Source organism: Ovis aries, chromosome 7 (genome assembly GCF_016772045.2).
Source record: "Ovis aries strain OAR_USU_Benz2616 breed Rambouillet chromosome 7, ARS-UI_Ramb_v3.0, whole genome shotgun sequence".
Taxonomy (NCBI): Eukaryota; Metazoa; Chordata; class Mammalia; order Artiodactyla; family Bovidae; genus Ovis; species Ovis aries.
Window position 1 is genome coordinate 100,753,139 of NC_056060.1, and position 21,126 is coordinate 100,774,264.

General features: G+C 48.2%; 1 protein-coding gene and 1 long non-coding RNA gene across 7 annotated transcripts in view; one reads left to right on the forward strand and one right to left on the reverse strand.

Moving 5' to 3' along the window:
• Positions 1-7,284: 7,284 nt before the first annotated feature.
• On the reverse strand, positions 7,285-16,127 carry LOC132660094 (uncharacterized). The gene is made up of 2 exons (XR_009601321.1): positions 15,724-16,127; positions 7,285-12,071 (listed from the first exon to the last, which is right to left on the reverse strand). It is a non-coding gene; the product is annotated as an uncharacterized LOC132660094 (long non-coding RNA).
• A 169-nt stretch (positions 16,128-16,296) lies between these two features.
• The window catches only part of GOLM2 (golgi membrane protein 2), an 82,820-nt gene continuing 77,990 nt past the window's right edge, over positions 16,297-21,126 (forward strand). For all 6 annotated transcript variants that reach the window (XR_006060489.2, XR_006060490.2, XM_027972139.2 and 3 more), the window contains exon 1: positions 16,297-16,906. Coding sequence is in view for 4 of the 6 variants with exons in the window: in XM_027972139.2 (XP_027827940.1) it covers positions 16,580-16,906 (327 nt within the window). In the remaining 2 variants the exon portion in view is untranslated. The remainder of the gene's footprint in view (positions 16,907-21,126) is intronic.

Sequence of the window (21,126 nt, forward strand, 5' to 3'; positions counted from 1 at the left end):
GGGAAACCAAGCTTACACGGACCCTTCGCTACGGACACTGCTCTTGAATTCTGCTTCCACCCGTTCTGCAGTCAGTCACTCAACAAACACCCATCAACTCTCACTTTTGTGCCAGATGCTATGCTAGGCATATGGTCTAATTACATGAGGAAGACATGGGCTGTGCCTTGGAGGCCAACACAGTGTAGCTTTCTAGCCCTAAATTTTGCTGACACATTGACACCTCTTTACAGGGTATAAGAAGTCAATTTGTAGAATTACTTTTAGAGCATAATTTCCTGGAGCTTTGAGACTATTTTTAAATTTACAGTATGTATTCGTTCACCAAAAAATCTGTAAGACAGTATGTCTATAGCAGAGGTGAGAAGGGGCTATAAAGAAGAAAACATAGAATCTCTGCTTTCTAGGACCCAGATCTACGTGAGGGAAGTCAGGTGTAGACAGAGAGTCCGGCCTGTTGATTCCAGTTTCTCACAAGTGCGTTTGGTGTGTGCTGTGTGCTCGGGCTGTGATAAGCACTTCGGGCCGGTGGAAGAGTCCTAAAGTGTAGTCTTGCCCCCTCGGAACTCGGCGGTCTCCCTGGGAGAGAAAAGCAGGATTCAGAGGCAAGTAAAACATCCGGCCGAAACCGGCGGCTTGCAGAACGCTTTGGCGGCAAGGCAGCCCAGCAGCAGGCAGTGAGAGCCTGCAGATGCTTCGTGGAGGCAGGAGATTCCGAACCCGTTCTGAGGAACAGAAAGGCCTTCCGGAAGGAGGCAGGGAGGACATTCCAGGCCAGGCCAAGGGCACGAGTGAAGCTCTTGAAGTGTCAGGAGTCTCTCTTTAGAAACCGAGACATGAGGGGATAGCGTAGGGGGGAGCTGGCTGCAGACAGCTGCCATCCCAGAGCAGCGCCAGGAGCAGCCCTGGGCCGGCTGCGCGGTGGTCCTGATGCTGGCCCTGCCCCTTCCGGGCAGTGGGGGGCTCTCCCCTGTTCCTCTGTGTCCTTGCCTCGGGTCCTCGGTGGCCCATTCAGGGACCGCGCAGCGGCCTTCATCGTCCACCTGAAACCCTGCCTGCCCTCTGCCGTAGGGAGTTTGGTTCTACAAAAGAAACCAAACGGCAGAAATATGTCCATCGTGAGTAGGGGTTAGTGGTGCTGGGTGTTAAAAAAGAATTCCCTGGAAACACCAGCCATGTCCGTTCCCAGGAACTCTCAAGACTCCCAGCTTCTAACCGGGAGACAGAAAGTCAGAGCAGAAGGAGATTCTCCTTGGTCACTGCTTGACTTTCTAGAAGGAGCTGATGCCTTGGACCAGACTCTGGTGCGAAGTCTCGTACCACGCAGCTCTGCTCGGGGCCCACAGATCCACGGGGAGAAAGAACCCCCGTGGCCGCTGATGATAAGGGTTTCCCTCGTGGGAGAAGTTTCCCTAGATTATGCTACATTTTAGTTTAGTTTTGATTGAGACCGCGTCTCCCCACGTGGACTGGTCTTCCCTACACTATATGCCAGGAGTGACACTTGAGGCTCCAAAAGTTCCAGCACCAGCTGGAAAACAGATGTTTTCTCCAACCTAAGTCCCAGCAAAGTTTCACAATAAGAAAGATGTTTCTGGTTATGGTGGAACCGTGGGCAATACAGATTAAAATACTAAAGTGGGACAATGTTCGTTGTTTCTGGACATATCTGTCCTCTGTTGCTGTTTGTGGGCCAACAGAATCTATTGTTGCCTATGAAAGCACCCCAGACTTGGTGGCTTCAACCGTCATTCCCGTAATCTACACTGAGGCTGGGCTCAGCGGCGTGCTTCCTCGGCTGCACGTGGTGTCTCCTGGGTAGCCCACCAAGCTGGTATCTCCCGCACACGTCTGGACCGTCCACTGACATGGCTGGGGCCAGCCTTGCATCCCTCTCTCTAGGAAGCCTCTCCAGCAGCGGAGGCCAGAATCCTTTCAGAGCAGCTCAGGCCTCCGTGGGAAACACTCCAGGAGAGCAAACCCTGACTCGCAAGCACGTGTCCAGCCTCTGCTTGCTTCACACTCCTGACATCCCACTGGCAACGCAAGTCACGTGGCCCAGACCCGCGCCACGGTGGAGGGGTGCAGGTGTGAGCACTGGAAGCTTGCTTTAGAGTCAGCATGCAACAGTGGACCCCAGCCCTCCTCTGACATGATGGGCCAGCAAACAGCAGCTTCACCTGGTCGACCTCCACCCACTGGAGCCTGGGGGAGGGGGGCCAGGGGAACAGCGCTGCTCCTTACTGGCCACCTCTGGGGGCAGACCGTCTGACCTCTCTAAGCCGCCCCTGCTAGAAAGTAACTACAGAACCTTGTCCATGGAGCTGATGGAGGTGAGGTGCTGGGCCCACGTTAGCCGCCACGTGTGGCAGATCCCCCACGAGGAAAGCAGCTGTTTCTGTGGGCCAGCGAGAGCTCTCCAGCTTGGGACTATGTCTCCCAAGGTTTAAATCAAATTAGGAATGTTTGAAGGCTTTTGCTTTTTCCTTTTTTGTCTCTCGTTATTAAACTCAAACAAAAGGAAAACATTGCCCTTTGGGTAAAAGGACCCAGAGGACTCATTTTGTTTCTCTCCGCAAAGAAAAGGCTGTCATGACCTTGGATGGAGCCCGAGAGGGCAGACCCGAGCGCCCCTGCCTCACATGTCCACAGCCCCCCCAAAAGGGCGCCGTGCAGGTGCCGTTACTGACAGGGACGGCACAGGGACTCGCTATGACCGGCAGTCGAGGTGAACAAAACCAAAACACCAACCTTAGAAATTCGCTTAATTGAAAAGGAAACAGAGGAGCTTTGTGTGCATTTATTTACCTCGTGATTTATGGTAGTCATCCAGTTTGCTCTGGAAACAGGCTTCAGAGGTCAGAAAGGGGTGGCTAGGGGCTGGGAGGCTCCAGGCTGGCTGAATTCCCTTCCACTCACTCTAGATTACTTTTGGAGTACGCTGGGCTCGCTTGAGCCACGCAGCCAGCTTCCTTGGGCTTTTGGCAGTAGGGGGTGTCCTTGTCCCCCTTTGGAAAGTCTGTGGCGCTGGCAGGCACTGCAGGCTTTGGAGTAATGAGTTCCAGGCAGTCAGAGTGGGAGCCAGCCCCAGACTCTCCCTGCAGAGGCCCGCATCTGCCTCACGACCATCCCCGAGGAGGAAGGTGCCCAAGGTGGTGGTGGACCCATGTGGCGGGGCGGGGGGCGGGGGGGGGGCATGTGCACAGCCCAGCGGTGACCTGAGAGGGACTCAGGGGTCACCTGTCTGAGGCATGACCCCTCCACACACCAGCTGTGTGACCCTGGGAGAGTCCCTCCCTCTCTCTGAGCCTTACTCGCTTCTTGTATAAAGTAGAGATGAGTCCACACATAAATTTCTTAACACAGAGAAAGAGAAATGCTTAACACATAATAAGCATTCAGAAAATATTAACTGATGAATTCTGCTGCAAAAAGAAACGTCCACACGGTGACAGAGTAAGCCGGGCATTTAGGAGGTTTGTCACCGAGATGATTTCTCCAAGAGTACAATTATGGTTTTCTTTGGGGTGATCTTTTTAAAGGAAATAGCCTTTTTTGGGAAACATAACTTTTCTTGTTTGCTTTTCCTCCAGTTCCAGATTGATACCTGTTTATTGCATAATTTTTAGCATATTAAGGAAAGCATAAAAAAGAAAATTAAAATCACCGACAGTCTTGTCAGTGGAGATAACCGTGATGAACATGATGTGCTTCCTTCCAGTTCTTTCTCTTATTGTCTTTAAAAAGGAGAATATGCTGAGACTACTGTTTTCTTACCTGGTAATGTTCCTTTAATGATACATCCCAAACTTCTTTTAATATCATTAAGAATTTCTTCTGCGCCTTGAAATCGTGTTAGTTGCTCAGTCGTGTCCGACTCTGTGCGACCCCATGGGCTGTAGCCTGCCAGGCTCCTCTGTCCATGGGCTTCTCCAGGCCAGAATGCTGGAGTGGACAGCCGTTCTCTTTTTCAGGGGATCTTCCCAACCCAGGGATCTAACCGAGGTCTCCCGCATTGCAGGCGGTTCTTTACCTCCTGAGCCCCAGGGAGGCTGCTTCTGTGCCCTATTTTATTTTGTTGGCCATGCCATGTGGCATGTGGGATTTTAGTTCTCTGAGTGGGGATTGGACCTGTACCCCCTACATTGGACCCACTGGACCCCCAGGGAAATCCCTATACAATAATTTTAAATGTCCTCACAAGATTTGCTGAGTGAGTCTAACTCCAACCCCTACTTTCTGAAGCCCTGTGTGTTGGGTAATTTACATATAGGAAAGGACTCAGGGAGTTCTCCTTGAGGAAGGTATGATTACTGCCATCTAATCCATGGCAAAACCAAGCCCAGGGTCATGGCACTGGTCAGAGGCAGAAGTGGGATTTAAACCGTTTGTTTGCCTCCAGAACCAAAGGACTTGCCTTTCCAGAGATGGGCTGGCTGTCCCCAGAGGAGAATGTGGCCTGCACGTGGTAGGCATGGCGGGGCGATCTTCCTCTAAAACTGTCTTTTTGGAGGGAGTCAAGGCTTCACGGGCCTGCTCAGTTAAGAACCTGCCCAGACAAAAAATGTGAACCGTCTCTTTCCCAGAAAGGATACCCAAATGGGCAAAAACAAAACAAAACAAAACAAAACAAAAAGGCACTCATTTGCATTACTCATCACGGCAATGCAAATTAAAATCACCATTTGATGCCACTGGACAGGCTGGAATGGAAAAGGCAGGCAATACTAAGTGTTGAAGAGGATACGGAGCAACCAGGAACTCGCACGCCCCTGGGGGGAATGTCAATCAGTAAAACAGAGACAGGCTGGGACCCGGGACCCTGTGCTGGAGTGCTGGACTGCTTGCACCTGGACAGACGTCTCCTCAAGCACCCAGATGCAAGGAAACTACACGGGGCTAAACACAACTGCATGCATGAGCAGCGGGGACAAATTCTGGGCAAAAAATTAAAAAAGATGAAAAACCCAACTGCCACTTCTGAAGAGCTGGGAGCAAAAGCTTTGTTTTGGGAGCAAAAGCAGGGTACTTCACATGCCCCCTGCATTCAACACCATAAAGAGGTGGGCAAAACAAGGAAGCCCACCGTCCTGCTGATCCCTGGACACACCCCCACCCTCACCCCATACGAGGAACCAGCTCACTCGGCCTCAGGGAGCAAGCAAAGGGACCTGTTACTTGTCTTCACTCCCTCCTGCAACCACGGGAACCCCCATAAAGCTTTGCCTGAATGTCTTGGCCTGGCCTCATCCATTTCTGTTGACTGGGGAAGGCCAAGAACCCTGGTCAGATCTCCGCCGCTTGGCAGCATCTCCTAAAGCTGAGCAAGTATATTTCCTACAATTGTAGGTGTGCGCCGAACAGCACCAGGACGTGTGCGCCCAACACGCACACACTGCAGTGTTCTCCATGGCGCCATCTGCAAAAACCCTATGCTGGAAAGGATTCCGACGTCCGTCAGCAATAGTGTGAGATAAAAGCAATGAGGTGAGGGGAGTGAAAAAGCTGGCTTAAAGCTCAACATTCAGAAAACTAAGATCTTGGCATCTGGTCCCATCACTTCATGGGAAATAGATGGGGAAAAAGTGGAAACGGTGTCTGACTTTATTTTTTTGGGCTGCAAAATCGCTGCAGATGGTGACTGCAGCCATGAAATTAAAAGACGCTTACTCCTTGGAAGGAAAGTGATGACCAACCTAGATAATATATTCAAAAGCAGAGACATTCCTTTGCCAACAAAGGTCCGTCTAGTTAAGGCTATGGTTTTCCAGTGGTCATGTATGGATGCGAGAGTTGGACTATAAAGAAAGCTGAGTGCCGAAGAATTGATGCTTTTGTACTGTGGTGTTGGAGAAGACTCTTGAGAGTCCCTTGGACTGCAAGGAGATCCAACCAGTCCATCCTAAAGGAGATCAGTCCTGGGTGTTCTTTGGAAGGATGATGCTGAAGCTGAAACTCCAGTACTTTGGCCACCTCATGCGAAGAGCTGACTCACTGGAAAAGACCCTGATGCTGGGAGGGATTGGAGGCAGGAGGAGAAGTGGACGACAGAGGATGAGATGGCTGGATGGCATCACCGACTTGATGGACATGAGTTTGAGTGAACTCTGGGAGTCGGTGATGGACAGGGAGGCCGGGCGTGCTACAGTCCATAGGGTCGCAGAGGGTTGGACACGCCTGAGCGACTGAATAAGCAGTGTGCCACATCTCAGTGAGAATGAGCCCGCTGCTGGTGAGCAAAGGCACGCAGCCTTAAAAGACACAGACTGTATGATCCACAGGGTGAACACCCACGAAGAACAGGCAAAACTAACCTGTGGGTTTACAAGTCACGGTAGTGGTGACTCTCCTGGGGGCCGTGGAGGGGGATGACTGGAAGGGGCATGGCGGGGGAGGTTCTGGGATGCTGGTAATACTCTGTGTCTTGACCAGGATGCTGGTTCCACGGGTCTGTTCATCTTATGAAGGTTCATTAAGCTGTACACGTAGGTGCATTTTCCTGTGTGTGTTATGCTCCAACTAAAAGTGGAACTATAAAGGCTCTACAAAAAGGAATGGGCTGCATTCTCGCCTTTTCTCAGCAAACCCAAGGATCCAGCCAGCTAGTGTGGTACTTCCGCCCAGGTCCCTTGCTCCCGGCTTTGACAAGTTCTGCCGGGCCTCCCACATGGCGCTAGTGGTAAAGAACCCGCCTGCCACTGCAGGAGACACAGGAGGCATGGGTTCGATCCCTAGGTCAGGATTCCCTGGAGGAGAGCATGGTGACCCACTCCAGTATTCTTTCCTGGAGAATCCCATGGACAGAGGAGCCTAGAGGGCTACAGTCCATGGGGTTGCAAAGAGTCAGAAATGACTTAGCACGCATGCCAGGCCAACAGTGGCCCTCTGTTGCTGTGGGGCCAAAGTGAGCGGGGGACAAGTGGACACTGCACACCCTGGCCGCTGTTCCAGGCACTAGGTAAGTCATGTCTGATTCTTAGTAACCCCATGGACTGGAGCCTGCCAGGCTCCTCTGTCCATGACATTCTCCAGGCGAAAATACTGGAGTGGGTTGCCATGCCCTCTTCCAGGGGATCTTCCAAACCTGGGGATCAAACCCGTGTCTCTTATGTCTCCTGCATTGGCAAGTGAGTTATTTACTATTAGTGCCACCTGGGAAGCCCCTGGTATGAATATATGTGCATATATACAATGGAATATTACTCAGCATAAAAAATGAAATATTGCCATTTGCAGAAACATGGATGGAGCTAGGGAATATTATAGTGAAGTAAGTCAGACAAATGCTATGTGACATCATTTATACATGGAATCTAAAAAATAATACAAATGAATCCATATACAAAACAAACAGACTCACAGACACAGAAAGCAAACTATGGTTACCAAAGGGAGAGGGAAGGAGAAACAAATTAGGAGCATGGGATTAATTGATACAAACTTCTATACATCAAACAGATAAGCAACAAGGATTTACTGTATAACACAGGGAATTATATTCAATATCTTGTAATAACCTATAACATAATCTGAAAAATACAGATAACTGAATCACGTTGCTGTATACCTTCAGTTCAGTTCAGTCGCTCAGTCGTGTCCGACTCTTTGTGACGCCATGAATCGCAGCACGCCAGGTCTCCCTGTCCATCACCAACTCCCAGGGTTCACTCAAACTCTCGTCCATCGAGTCAGTGATGCCATCCAACCATCTCATCCTCTGTCGTCCCTTTCTCCTCCTGCCTCCAATCCCTCCCAGCATCAGGGTCTTTTCCAATGAGTCAACTCTTCACATGAGGTGGCCAAAGTACTGGAGTTTCAGCTTCAGTATCAGTCCTTTCAATGAACACCCAGGACTGATCTCCTTTAGGATGGACTGATTGGATCTCCTTGCAGTCCAAGGGACTCTCAAGAGCCTTCTCCAACACCACAGTTCAAAAGCATCAATTCTTCTGCACTCAGCTTTCTTTATAGTCCAACTCTCGCATCCATACATGACCACTGGAAAAACCATAGCCTTGACTAGATGGACCTTTGTTGGCAAAGTAATGTCTCTGCTTTTCAATATGCTGTCTAGGTTGGTCATCACTTTCCTTCCAAGGAGTAAGAGTCTTTTAATTTCATGGCTGCAGTCACCATCTGCAGCGATTTTGCAGCCCCAAAAAATAAAGTCAGACACTGTTTCCACTGTTTCCCATCTATTTCCCATGGAGTGATGGGACCAGATGCCATGATCTTAGCTTTCTGAATGCTGAGCTTTAAGCCAACTTTTTCACTCTCCACTTTCACTTTCATCAAGAGGCTTTTAGTTCCTCTTCACTTTCTGCCATAAGGGTGGTGTCATCTGCATATCTGAGGTTATTGATATTTCTCCCAGCAATCTTGATTCCAGCTTGTGTTTCTTCCAGTCCAGTGTTTCTCATGATGTACTCTGCATAGAAGTTAAATAAGCTGGGTGACAATATACAGCCTTGACGTACTCCTTTTCCTATTTGGAGCCAGTCTGTTGTTCCATGTCCAGTTCTAACTGTTGCTTCCTGACCTGCATACAGGTTTCTCAAGAGGCAGGTCAGGTGGTCTGGTATTCCCATCTCTTTCAGCTCTTTCAGAATTTTCCACAGTTTATTGTGATCTACACAGTCAAAGGCTTTGGCATAGTCAATAAAGCAGAAATAGATGTTTTTCTGGAAATGTCTTGCTTTTTTGATGATCCAGCGGATGTTGGCAATTTGATCTCTGGTTCCTCTGTCTTTTCTAAAACCAGCTTGAACATCTGGAAGTTCACAGTTTGAGCATTCTTTGGCATTGCCTTTCTTTGGGATTGGAATGAACACTGACCTTTTCCAGGCCTGCGGCCACTGCTGAGTTTCCCAAATTTGCCGGCATGTTGAGTGCAGCGCTTTCACAGCATCACCTTCCAGGACTTGGAATACCTTAAACTAACGCAATGTTATGAATCAACTTCAATAAAAAATTATTTTCATTTAGATTACTCACTTCATAATAGAATTTTCAAATGAGTATTTTCTCAATCAACAATTATAGTAATAATGTAATTATGATCATATGGGTGTCTGAGAGATTTGTATTACTATTTTTAATAATGGAGAAGTTTATCAATAAATGGTAATGAAAAAAGAAAGTAAGTTGGGGAAGCATTCCAGTAGGAAATAGTCAAACAAAGGGTCAGAAACATAATAGAGCCTGAAAAAAAGGACATCCTTAGAGCTAGGGCATAGGATATAGGGAAAAAATGAGGCTGGAAAGGCTGGCAGATGCTGGGTTGCAGTCTTACTAAAACCACTGCCCTTTAGGTTTAAGTTTACCAATATTTTGACTCTAAGAACATCTTTCATGATGTCAGAAACTGTGCAGACAGCTTATACTCATGTGACAGTAACTGTACATTTAGTGTTCACTGATCAAGAAAGTATGCAGTGGAAAAGGTTATAAATCACTAGTAATTTTCATAAGTTTTTAGAAAATTCTTACTGGAGGCTAATTACTCTCCAATATTGTGGTGGTTTCTGCACTCAAGTGAATCGGCCGTGGGTGCACGTGTCCCATCCTGACCCTAAGTAAGTTTCTATTTTATTCATCACCACAGCACCTCAGACTTTTTTTTAAAAGTGGTGAGATTATGCAGAAATTATTTATTCAATATATAGACAAACGTTAGTGAACAAACAGATCCATCCCTGCCCCGCCACAAACTGAAAACTACGGCTACAGCAATAGCAACAGTAGCGGCGACATCATTCTTATCAATTGTTCTTGGGTTATCATTGCTCTACAAGGCTGTTAGTGTCTACTGTACAGCAGTTAACTAGCTATACACATACATATATCCCCTTTTTTGACTTCCCTTGCTTTTAAGTCACCAGAGTATCAAGTAGAGTTCCCTGCACTCTACTGCACATTCTCATTAGCTATCTATTTTATACATACTGTGAATAATGCATGTACGCCGATCCCGATCTGCTGATTGCTCCCACCCCTCCTTTCCCTTGTGAGATCCATACATTTGTTCTCTATGTCTGTGTCTCTACTTCTGCTTTGCGAATAAGATCATCTAGACCATTTTTCTAGATTCCTCATAGATGCATTAATGTATGGTATTTGTTTTTCTTACTTCAGTCTGTCTCTAGGTCCATCCATGTCTCTACAAAAAATTACGGAATGGGTCATGAATTTCCTTGTCATTCTTGCACAGAGGCCAGGCTAATCTCTGCATTGCTCCAGTTCTAGTCTGTGTTGCCAAAGTGAGCACAGTAGTGGCTGCATTTATTGAATACGTGCTAAGTGCCTGTTCTAAGCACGGATGCATTAACTCATTTAATTTGCACATGACCCTAGGAGAGAAACCTTATGATCACCCTGTTTATACGCTTGTTTTTGCTTCCTTATACTTTTTCTTGTTTTCTTTTCCTAAAAGACTCAGAACTACTAACCTAAACCGTCACATCAGAGGCTTCCAAGGGACTTGTGGTCTCTGCTGTTACTGTGTGCTGTTACTTAGGTCCCAAACTTGGATTGGTAGTCAGGAAGTGCAGAGCCTTGCTAGGAGTCGGAAGCTAGATGGAGCTCTAGCTCAAAGAGAGGCTCTCAGGTCGCCGCTTGTCGGGAAGCACAGCAGGCTTCTCCCTTTGCAACACTGGCTCTCGGTGGACCAGAGGCGCTCTGCAGTGGCTTTTGTCCCCGCTCCTTAGGTGTTCTTTCTGCGGAATCTGTGGGAGTGAACTGCGAGGACTGGCCCTAGTAACTTCAGGGCAGAATCGCTTTCTTCCTCACTGGCCAGCCCCTCACCATCTCTTTTGCGATGGCTTATACTGGCGTGGGGACGCTCAGAAGGGACACCTTGGTTGCAGCTGACCCCTTTATGACTCACCACTGCTCCTGCAGTCAGGCCTATACTCAGGAGTGAGCACAGGCACATGTAAGATGGGCGCTTCCCCTAGAAGCCCTAGCTTGGCACAGGAAAGCTCCTCTGCTCCGCCCCGGGTGGCATCAGAGAAAAGGACAAATCGAACAAAGGTCTCTGTGCTAAGGAACTAGAAATCGACCTGGGATGCTACCAGGTCTGCCCCTGGTGCATCGCCACCCCGCCTCGGTGGTAGAACCGGGAGGGACGAGTACGGCACCTGCGTTGGTAAGGGACAGACTAAGTCCGACCAGCGAAGGAAAGCTCCGGAGGAGAGTCTGTCTGCATCCCCGTCTAGAGCAGGGAGGGACGCTGCGGTGGACAGAAGCCATGGCTGTGGGTGCCACCTTTTTTTCTCTCTCAGATGGGAGCTAACAGTTCTAGAGCCACTCCTTTAAACTGTATTTTAAAAAACTGGGACGATTCTGATCCCCAGAATTTAAAAAGGCACGCCTGATCTTCTTCTGTGACACTGAATGGCCACAGTAGCCTTTGGAAGATGGGGGACACTGGCCGGTTGAAGGGCCTTAATTATGACACTGTTTTACAACTAGACCAGTTTTGTAGAAAGCGAGAGAAATGGGCAGAAGTGCCCCATGTGGTGCTCTGCAAGACGTGCCAGACTTGTGTCCGAAGGGTGCAGATTTGGGTGTGAAAACTTCAGCTGCCTCCTGTCCTCTTACTGTGCCCCTGTATCTGGGGCTCCCAAAAGGCTGAAAACTAGGGCACCCTTCTAGGAGGGGTTGCCTCAGTCTCGGTAGAATTTCAAACAGTCCCAATTGTGGTCGAGACTACCTAGAGGATCCAAAAAGTACACAGAAGCCTTTACAGGACTAACTTCATGAGCTTATTTGGAGAAACATAATGACTGACCTGAGAGCTCTAGTTTCAGGGAAGCTCCTGCTTTTGAAGATGAATGGCTTGGCCATGAGACAAGGCAAAAGAGGGAACATGAAACAGCCTTCCTTCCTCCTGGGAGCCAAGTGATTCCCGTAGCAAGAGCCACTGCGTCAGATGTATTCGTTTGCAACCCCATGGACTGTAGCCTGCCAGGCTCCTCTGTCCATGTAATTCTCCAGGCAAGAATATCGGACTCGGTTGCCATTTTCTTCTTCAGGGCATCTGCCTGACCCAGGGATCCAACCTTGATCTCCTGCAATGTACAAGGATTTCTATCACTGAGCCACCTGGAAAGCCCTCAATACAACACTTATACACTGTCTTGATGACATCTGGTTTGGGCTCTTTAATAGGGAGAAGAGCTTGAAGAGGTAACCATCAAAGCAGATTATTAAAGAAAAGGTTTTTTTCCTGGGGGATGGGTGGAAAGAGGATTGGTTTTCCAGCTTCAGCCCTGCCTCTTACTAGATGTAAGACTCTGGGCAAGTTACGTCCACATCTGGAAAAGAGTTAAGCACCTGATGAAAAAATATACGTGAACGTGAAAGTAGAAACATACTTTTACATGCCTGAATCTCATATAAAAATGAAAACACTTTCTATAAAGAAAGAGTAACATCTTAAGCAGTTAACATCACTTTACATATTAATTTTCAATTCCTAGGCTAAGCAAAGCAAGGCCAATATGCAATTGAGGAAAGGATAGGTGAATCCATTACAATCAAGGATTTCCCATTTTTGTCTTGCTTTTTTTTTTTTCAAAGTATGGTTGTCCTTTGAGGTTATCCTTTCTTGGATCTTATGAAACCAGAGCAAAGAAAGGACTCAAGCTTGACGTGAAGTAAATATTAATAATTTTGGTGTTTTTAGTTTTTGTATCTCTGGGAGAGTGGCAAGAATACACGGAAGAACTGTACAAAAAGATCTTCACGACCCAGATAATCATGATGATGTGATCCCTCATCTACAGCCAGACATCTTGGAATGTGAAGTCAAGTGGGCCTTAGGAAGCATCACTACGAACAAAGCCAGTGGAGGTGATGGAATTCCAGTTGAGCTCTTTCAAATCCTGAAAGGTGATGCTGTGAAAGTGCTGCACTCAATATGCCAGCAAATTGGGAAAACTCAGCAGTGGCCACAGGACTGGAAAAGGTCAGTTTTCATTCCAATTCCAAAGAAAGGCAATGCCAAAGAATGTTCAAACTACCGCACAATTGCACTCATCTCACATGTTAGTGAAGTAATGCTCAAAATTCTCCAAGCCAGGCTTCAGCAATACGTGAACCGTGAACTCCCTGATGTTCCAGCTGGTTTTAGAAAAGGCAGAGGAACCAGAGATCAAATTGCCAACATCCGCTGGATCATGGAAAAGCAAGAGAGTTCCAGAAAACATCTATTTCTGCTTTATTGACTATGCCAAAGCCTTTGTGTGGATCACAATAAACTGTGGAAATTCAAAAAGAGATGGGAATACCAGACCACTTGACCTGCCTCTTGAGAAATCTGTATGCTAGGTCAGGAAGCAGCAGTTAGAACTGGACATGGAACAACAGACTAGTTCCAAGTAGGAAAAGGAGTATGTCAAGGCTGTATATTGTCACTCTGCTTATTTAACTTCTATGCAGAGTACATCATGAGAAACACTGGACTGGAAGAAACACAAGCTGGAATCAAGATTGCTGGGAGAAATATCAATTACCTCAGATATGCAGATGACACCACCCTTATGGCAGAAAGTGAAGAGGAGCTAAAGAGCCTCTTGATGAAAGTGAAAGAGGAGAGTGAAAAAGTTGGCTTAAAGCTCAGCATTCAGAAAACGAAGATCATGGCATCCGGTCCCATCGCTTCATGGGAAATAGATGGGGAAGCAGTAGAAACAGTGTCAGGCTTTATTTTCTTGGGCTCCAAAATCACTGCAGATGGTGACTGCAGCCATGAAATTAAAAGACACTTACTCCTTGGAAGAAAAGTTATGAGCAACCTAGATAGTATATTCAAAAGCAGAGACATTACTTTGCCAACAAAGGTCCATCTAGTCATGGCTATGGTTTTTCCTGTGGTCATGTATGGATGTGAGAGTTGGACTGTGAAGGAGGCTGAGCGCCGAAGAATTGATACTTTTGAACTGTGGTGTTGGAGAAGGCTCTTGAGAGTCCCTTGGACTGCAAGGAGATCCAACCAGTCCATTCTGAAGGAGATCAACCCTGGGTGTTCTTTGGAAGGAATGATGCTAAAGCTGAAGCTCCAGTACTTTGTCCACCTCATGCAAAGAGTTGACTCATTGGAAAAGACTCTGATGCTGGGAGGGGTTGGGGGCAGGAGGAGAAGGGGACGACAGAGGATGAGATGGCTGGATGGCATCACGGACTCAATGGATGTGAGTCTGAGTGAACTCCAGGAGATGGTGATGGACAGGGAGGCCTGGCGTGCTGCAATTCATGGGGTCGCAAAGAGTCGGACACGACTGAGCACCTGAACTGAACTGGGAGAGAAATCATCACTCTTTGATGGTTCAATAGTTTTTCCAGTCTACTCTAGAACTATTAGGCAGGTATCTTTATTTTTTAAATGGACAAGAAGCACAGAATAATTCTATGATAAGTCTTCCTGCCTCAGAATCATACCACTCTGATCTCAATGAAAATACCAAAGTTTTTGCTATGGGGGGTTTAATGCTCATGTATCAGAGAAGGCAATGGCACCCCACTCTTGTACTCTTGCCTGGAAAATCCCATGGATGGAGGAGCCTGGTGTCTGCAGTCCATGGGGTCGCTAAGAGTCGGACATGACTGAGCGACTTCACTTTGACTTTTCACTTTCATGCACTGGAGAAGGAAATGGCCACCCACTCCAGTGTTCTTGCCTGGAGAATCCCAGGGACGGGGGAGCCTGGTGGGCTGCCGTCTACGGGGTCGCACAGAGTCGGACACGACTGAAGCGACTTAGCAGCAGCAGCAGCATGCTCATGTATGTTCTTGATCCTGAAAGTGTAAGTGAAGTCGCTCAGTCGTGTCTGACTCTTTGCGACCCCATGGACTGTAGCCCACCAGGCTTCTCTGTCCATGGGATTCTCCAGGCAAGAATACTGGAGTGGGTTGCTATTTCCTTTCCCAGGGGATCTTCCCAACCCAGGAATCGAACCCAGGTCTCCCGAATTAGAGGCAAATTCTTTTACCTCTGAGTCACCAGGGAAGCATCCTGAGGTCTGAAAAAAATAAATCAGCACCACCTTCTCCTTAAACAGGACAGAGCCAATAACTTAAAACTTTCATGCATAAATATGCAGAAAAAAACAAAACGTAGGGGCTTGTTCTGCATCACTTTAATTAATGCTGAACATACAGCAACAGTTAGCCTGGAAGCCTATTATAACAGAAAGAGCATGGATATTAGACACCAATGATCCGAATTCAAGCCTAATTCTGGCTCAAGGCACAGGACTTGGAGAAAGTTTCTGGGACATCTTTGTGGTTTCGTTTCCTCATCCCTAAAACTGCTGCTGAGAGGGTAACACAGAAAAGGGCTTCCCTTGTGACTCAAATGGTAAAGTGTCTGTCTGCCAACGCAGGGGATACTGGTTCAGTCCCTGGGTCAGGAAGGTTCCCTGCAGAAAGAGATGGCAACCCACTCCCAATATTCTTGCCTGGAAAATTCCATGGACAGAGGAGCCTGGAGGGCTACAGTCCATGGGGTCCCAAAGAATGGGACATGAATTGGCGACTAAACGACAACAAAGCATGCAGAAACAATTTGTAAGAGAGCTATTATTTCTCTCCTAGAATGTGCTTGCTATCAGTAACAGCAAGAGTTATTATTCATTGCCAGCAGCTTCTGGACTTTCTACTTGGAAGCCTAGCTCGAGGCAAAAGCAGCAGCGACTTGACGAACAGTTTCTAAAAGCTCACCCTTCCTGAAGTTCTTTCCCTCAGTGTGAAAGCAGTAACCTTGGAAACCAGGCTGGCACCACCCCTTTCAGTCATGAAGCTTAGTTCTAGCTCTTCTTATCTCCGTAAGACTGGGGACACTGCTATTTCATGGTCGTTTTCTTTTGGCGGTTGTTTTCTCTTCACAACGTCGGCACGAGCGAGAAAATCTACTGAAGCAAGTACACGATCCTTCTTGTCGCCCCTTCTGCCCGCAGCTCCCCTCAGTTTTCCCTACACAGCGGTCGCAGCCTCAGCGACCTCAAAAGCAAAAACTCGGAGGGCCTTGACCGTGGGTCAAGGGGACCGACCAGGTAAAAGCCGAAGGGATTCCGGCTCAAGTCCGAAAGCTCACGCAGACAGCGCAAACGACCACGCACTTCCACAGAGATGACCCTCGCGAGACGAGACTGCGAGCAGCGAGAGACGCCCAGTTCCTCGCGAGAAGAGGAGGCGTCGACGGAAACTAGGAAATGGCTCCCTTGGAGACCCGGACCAGCCGATGGGCGGGGCCAGAATTAAGCCCACCCCTTCCGGCTTCTTTCCCCGCCTCCTAACCCTGAGGTGTCCGGCCTGCGGTGCGGGCGCCGCGTTCTCCGGGTTCCGCCCCGCCGGTGCAGGGTCGGGAGGAAAGCCGAGGGAGCGCGCCGCGGCCGGCTTTGAGGGGGGGGGCGGGGAGGGGCCTGCGGCTGGCGGCCCCGCCCCCTTCTCCGGCTCGGGGGCGGGCGCGTCGGCCGGCCCTGGGGCCGCGTCCCCGGGGCAGCTCCTCAGCCGCGGCCTGAGCTTCTGCCCGCAGGTGTCGGCGCCGAGGCTCCCGGGCGCGGCCTGCTTCGGCCCCATGGTGGGCTTCGGGGCGAACCGGCGGGCCGGCCGCCTGCCCTCCCTGGTCCTGGCGGTCCTGCTGGTGGTGATCGCGGTGCTCGCCTTCAATTACTGGAGCATCTCCTCACGCCACGTCCTGCTGCAGGAGGAGGTGGCGGAGCTGCAGGGCCAGGTCCAGCGCACCGAGGTGGCCCGCGGGCGCCTGGAGAAGCGCAATTCGGACCTCCTGCTCTTGGTGGACTCGCACAAGAAACAGATCGACCAGAAGGAGGCCGATTACGGCCGCCTTAGCAGCCGGCTGCAGGCCCGGGAGGGCCTGGGGAAGAGATGCGAGGATGACAAGGTAAGCACGAAGCCGCCTCCGCCAGCCCCCATAGTTTCCTTCAGCTCCGTGGCGGGGGTGGTAGCGCGGCCGTGGCTGCCTCTGCTTTCCGGGGTCGCGGCCTTGGAGGCTCCCCTTGCCGCTGGCAGCCCTGTTTCTGTCAGACTGTAACTGGTTCGCCACGGCCACGTTTTCCGGCCCCTGCCAGACGAAACTGTGTGTGTTTGGTTCTCAAGGGTGGCCTCTCCGTGGATGCCGCCTTTCCCCCCCCCCGAGCCGGGCTGCTGAGCTGGCAGTCGCGATGATCTGGCCGGTCCATGTGGCCGGCCGCCTTACGTCTGCAGACCACAGGGCTGGAGACTGCCGGATTTGGTGTGAGTATTGTTGCCCTACCCTTTATTCCATGCTCGCTGATCATTATTGATTTCTTTATTTAAAGAAGGTGGCCTCCTCTAACCCGTCTACTTATGGCGATCACCATATATTTTTTAAGCAGTCTAACTTCTCTTAAATCTCTATAGGGCTAAGTATTAAGGAGTTAAATCATCAGAATTACTGCCTTTTTTTGTGCGAAAATCTTTTTATAGGTGGGCTGTGGAGCCATATATGAGCCGCATTTGTGACTTGGACATAGACAATCCAAAATTATGTACTCAGCTTGAATTGTTAGTGAAAGTAACCCAAAAGATAGACTCTAAAAATAACATTCTAAGCAACAGCATCTCATGTCATTGTCCTAATTGATCTTGAAAGGAAATAAAAATACAGTTTTGTATGCTTAACTTTTAGGGTTAGTGTTGGAAAGTCATACTAAGTTTAAATAGTGAAAGTTTAAAGCTAGACTGTAACTAGACGGATGCTGAGTGGTCTTTGTTCTCACCAGCATATTGGGAACTATATTATTGACTTATGACCTATGCAATTTTTGTCGATATACCAGACCTGTGGAAACTTCTGGGTGGGATGAGTGTAATAGATCCCTTTCTTTCTGGAGCCTCTTTTGGTAATCTCCACAGTGATTTCTGTGTCGGCGTGTGTTCCTGTTATAAGTTTTTATTTTGTATGTCAATTATTTATCGTTAATCGTTATAAGTTAAAATCTCCCGAGCTCCCAATTTCCTTATTGTCACCAACCAATACTTTGTTTCTTATTTCATGAGGGTTGAGGCACAAAAGCATTGAGCTAAGTGCTTTTCAGTAACCTGCCCTTCACCATAGCATAGCTTCTGAGAGGAGCAAGAGATCAGGAAACTTACACTACACTGAACTCTCTAGACTGAAAAGTTCTCTGGGGTGGAATAAACAGATATCCATGAAATTTTGGAGTATTAAAAGGAGATCTTCAGACTTGAATGGTTAGGCATTACTATTCAAATTCTCTACAATCTGGAAAGAAAGATAAGTCTTTTCTAGTGATTTATACTCTGGATTCCGTTTCTTCCGTGTACTGGACTGTGATTATCAGTTTCTTTCTGTAGGTTTTCACTTTCATCTTCAACCATATGTAGGTGTTAGCTGTTCTAAAATTTTTGTATTCTTCCATATACTCCATTCTCCCAATCAACCGATGTCTTTGTTTTTACTTTCGCTGCCAAACTCTAGTTACTGATGGTCTATAAATGCTTCATGCGTTTCTTTTTCATCCCTGTCCTAATATTTTTTCATTCTGTATACCGTCCTTCTTGCCTCCTCTTTTCTGAAGCTATTTTCTTGAAGGTTACAAATGGCAGTCTTCCTGGTCAAATAAAAAAGCATTTTTATTTTGTTTAATTTAATTCTGTTTAATTTCTCAATAATGACTGTCTCTAACATTTTGGGAACTATCTGCTTTCTCGCTTCTTTATCACTGAATTCTCTGAATTTGCTTCCTACCTTCTTCAGCATACTTATTTTTTGCTGATTCCTCCCCCCACCACAATTGTCTAAGAATAATAAACTGTATTCTTGAGTCTTTGTTTTTCCCTTACAGCAGTATTTCTCAAGGTGGTGTTAAACAGAATACTGACCTAGAAATTGCTCATACATGGTCAGGACAAAAAACGAAAACCTTCTTTTTTGGAGGAAAATGTTAAACAGTGTAAGTAGTATATCCTCCTCTTCAAATTCATAATCTTGCTAGCATATAAAGGCTCTGACTCCGGGAGATGGTGATGGACAGGGAGGCCTGGTGTGCTGCGATTCATCCGGTCGCAAAGAGTCGGACACGACTGAGCGACTGAACTGAGCTGGACTGAAAGGCTCTGAGAGATGTGTTAGTAAAGAAGCCTGTTTAATTTTGTCTACCTTAGTCTCTATCAGTTAGTTTGATCGCAGATTACTATTTTCATGGCCTACTTGTTGCCGTGGTACAGAAGAAGGCAGCAAAGCACACTAGCTTGGGAAGTGTTGCCCTAGGTATCTAGGTGAGGTGTAGATGAAATCTGTCTTTAGAGGTGTTTCCTTTATTCCTGCTGCTCCCTCAAGAGCTGAGAAGAGAGATTTATCATGTGTAAATGATCTAAACTCCTTCTCGATGGTGATACTGTTGGAGAAACAAGTAAACTGGCAATTAAACGTGTCTTCCTTTTTAAACTAGACTTGTTTAATGTTTCTTCATGTTAGTGCAGTCTCTTTAGAGTAGAGGCTCTCTCTGCCTCTCACGTCTCACCTGTGGCGCACACTGGCGCTGGCCCCTTCAGTGGTCATTTGTGCCCCTTGGTTTGGTAAATATCCTTCCTGATGACTCAGGATTGTGTCCTGATTGGTGTGAACTGAGTATGGTGATTTCGTTATTCCCAGTGCTTAGTTTAGGAAGGGGCTGGCTAGTGAATTTCGAGGGGAAGCTTCTTTGCCCCTTAAGAGTCTTGAACCTCAGTGATACTCTTCCCCCAAATCAAAAATCTCCAGTCTAATTATTAGAAAGCATCGGACGAACTCACATTCAGGGACATTCTACAAAGCACCTGAGCAGTACTCTTCAGAGAGTCACACTTGACGCGGTCGGTCTCTTCTGCCAGATGTTACTGCTTCACTACATGACACCTGGAATCAGGGAAGCCAGAGCGCCAGAAAAGTTAGCTAAGGAATGGCTGAGGCCCTGAAGTTGGCAGAGTGGAGTGTTAGAACAGGGTATTGGCAGTTGTTATGTGAAATAAAGAAACATTCCTGGGGCTTCCCTGCCTCCCTGGCGCCTCAGTGGTAGACAGTGTGCCTGCCAATGCAGGAGACAGGGGGTTCAGTCCATGACCCCGGAACACCCACATGCTTTGGAGAAACTAAGCCGGTGCAGCCACAACCACTGAGCCTGTCTTCTGGAGCTCAGGAGGGGCAGCTCCCAAGACCACGGGCTGCGGCTGCCGAGACCTTTGGGCACACCCAGCGCCTGCGCTCTGCAGCAGGAGAGGCCGGCACAGTGGGAAGCCCGCAGGCTGCAGCGGGAAAGTAGCCCCCGCCGGCCGCAACTAGAGAAGAGCCAGAGCAGCACTGAAGGCCCAACACAGCCAAAAGTAGGTAAGGTTAGAATCCCTATTGTGTACGCCAGTCTCGCTGAGAGTCCCTTAGTTACGGCCTAACTAAGGCATCCTGACTGTTAAGATTCTCATCATCACAGCCGTGTCTGAGATGTAGGTAGAATCTTCTGTATCCCCAGGGCGGTGTGGGCAGTGGCCTCAAATCTGCATGTGGTTTGAGGTTCCTCAAGGGACTTTGTCTTAAGATCAGTAGTGGTGTTTGGAGGCCTGACTCAGTCGGTACTTGCTTCACAGTCTTTTGGAGATCGGGGTCCTTGGGTGGCATCGCCTCCCTGTATACCCTTGCCCACTCCATGGATGTTCCCAGCCAAACTCCCTTTGCCCTGATAAGATAGCTGCCTTAGGTATTGATATGTGTGTAGGGAGTTTGGTAAGGCAGCCCTTTTTCAAGTTCAGTTCAGTTCAGTCGCTCAGTCGTGTTCGACTCCCTGCGACCCCATGCACTGCAGCACGCCAGGTCTCCCTGTCCATCACCAACTCCTGGAGCTTACTCAAACTCATGTCCATCCAGCTGGTGATGCCATCCAACCATCTCAGCCTCTATCATGCCCTTCCCCTCCTGCCTTCAATCTTTCCCAGCATCAAGGTCTTTTCCAAATGAGTTGGTTCTTCAAATCAGGTGGCCAAGATATTGGAGTTTCAGCTTCAACATCAGTCCTTCCAATGAATATTCAGGATTGATCTCCTTTAGGATGGACTGGTTGGATCCCCTTGCAGTCCAAGGGACTCTCA